Source organism: Piliocolobus tephrosceles, chromosome Y (genome assembly GCF_002776525.5).
Source record: "Piliocolobus tephrosceles isolate RC106 chromosome Y, ASM277652v3, whole genome shotgun sequence".
Lineage (NCBI taxonomy): Eukaryota > Metazoa > Chordata > Mammalia > Primates > Cercopithecidae > Piliocolobus > Piliocolobus tephrosceles.
This window is the reverse complement of record NC_045456.1, coordinates 22,351,726-22,353,093: the sequence shown is the minus strand read 5'-3', so window position 1 is coordinate 22,353,093 and position 1,368 is coordinate 22,351,726. Positions and strand designations below refer to the sequence as shown.

The 1,368-nt window shown below is 53.0% G+C and overlaps 1 protein-coding gene across 1 annotated transcript in view; it reads right to left on the bottom strand.

Moving 5' to 3' along the window:
- Positions 1 to 183: 183 nt before the first annotated feature.
- Positions 184 to 1,368, bottom strand: part of CRLF2 (cytokine receptor like factor 2) — a 37,801-nt gene continuing 36,616 nt past the window's right edge. The window contains exon 5 of the mRNA XM_031935006.1: positions 184 to 580. Within this exon, the coding sequence (XP_031790866.1) occupies positions 365 to 580 (216 nt within the window). The 3' untranslated portion in view covers positions 184 to 364. The remainder of the gene's footprint in view (positions 581 to 1,368) is intronic.

Here is a 1,368-nt window from a genome sequence, read left to right as displayed (position 1 = left end):
AAAACTAGCCGGGCGAGGTGGCGGGCGCCTGTAGTCCCAGCTACTCCAGAGGCTGAGGCAGGAGAATGGCGTGAGCCTGGGAGGCGGAGCTTGCAGTGAGCTGAGATCCGGCCACTGCACTCCAGCCCGGGCGACAGAGCGAGACTCCGTCTCAAAAAAAACAAAAAAACACAAAAAAACAAAAGAAGGAAAACTAGCCCGAGTGAAAGCAGGTAGGGAGCGAAGCAAGGAGCGGAATTGCTTGTTGCTTTCAGATGGAGCCCTGGAGGATTGGAGAAGACTGAGCTTGCTCAGACACATGCTCTGCTCAAACACACCCTCCCTCCCACCTCCCAAGAAGGCAGGACAGTGTCGGTGGCTATGGCTACTCCAGGCCGGTGACAAGGTTACGCGGCCCTGCTGCGTAACAAACATTACCCCGAGTCTCGCCTCTCTGCCAGCACGTCACCTCTGACCAGTCGCTCGGGTATGTGTCCGGCCCATACACATCCTCCATGGCCTTCACCCGGGCCCGGAAAGTGTAACACTTCTCAGCATCCAAGTCTTCTATGGTGACATTGCAGGTATTTTCCTGTTTGGACTGGAGAAACAGACACACACAGACACACACACACACAATGATTAGTGATGTAACCTGTATGTCTGGAGTTTTCCTTCTGGTGGGTTCATGGTCTCGCTGACTTCACGAATGAAGCTGCAAGGCCGGGCACGGTGGCTCACGCCTGTCATCCCAGCACTTTGGGAGGCCCAGAGGGGTAGATCAGCTGAGGTCGCGAGTTCGAGACCAGCCTGACCAACATGGAGAAACCCGGTCTCTACTAATAATACAAAAATTAGTCTGGCGTGGTGGCGCATGCTTGTAATCCCAACTACCTGGGAGGCGGAGGCACCAGAATGGCTTGAACCCGGGAGGCAGAGATTGCAGTGGGCCGAACTCGTGCCATTGCACTCCAGCCTGGGCAACAAGAGCGAAACTCTGTCTCAAAAAAAAAAAGAATGGAGCCGTGGACCTTCTCGGTGAGGGTTACAGCTCTTAAAGGTGGCACGGACCTGAACAGTGGGCAGCAGCAAGATTTATTGTGAAGAGTGAAAATTTATTGTGAAGACTGAAAATTTATCGTGAAGACCGAAAGAACAAATCTTCCACAGTGTGGAAGGGGACCCAGGCGGGTTACCACTGCTGGCTGGGGTGGTCAGTTTTTAATTCCCTTATTTGTCCCCGCCCATGTCCTGCTGATTGGTCCATTTTACAAACCTCTAGCTAGCTGCAGAGTGCTGACTGGTGTGTTTTTACGGAGCGCTGATTGGCACATTTTACAACCCTCTAGCTAGCCACAGAGCGCTGATTGGTGCATTTTTATGGAGCAC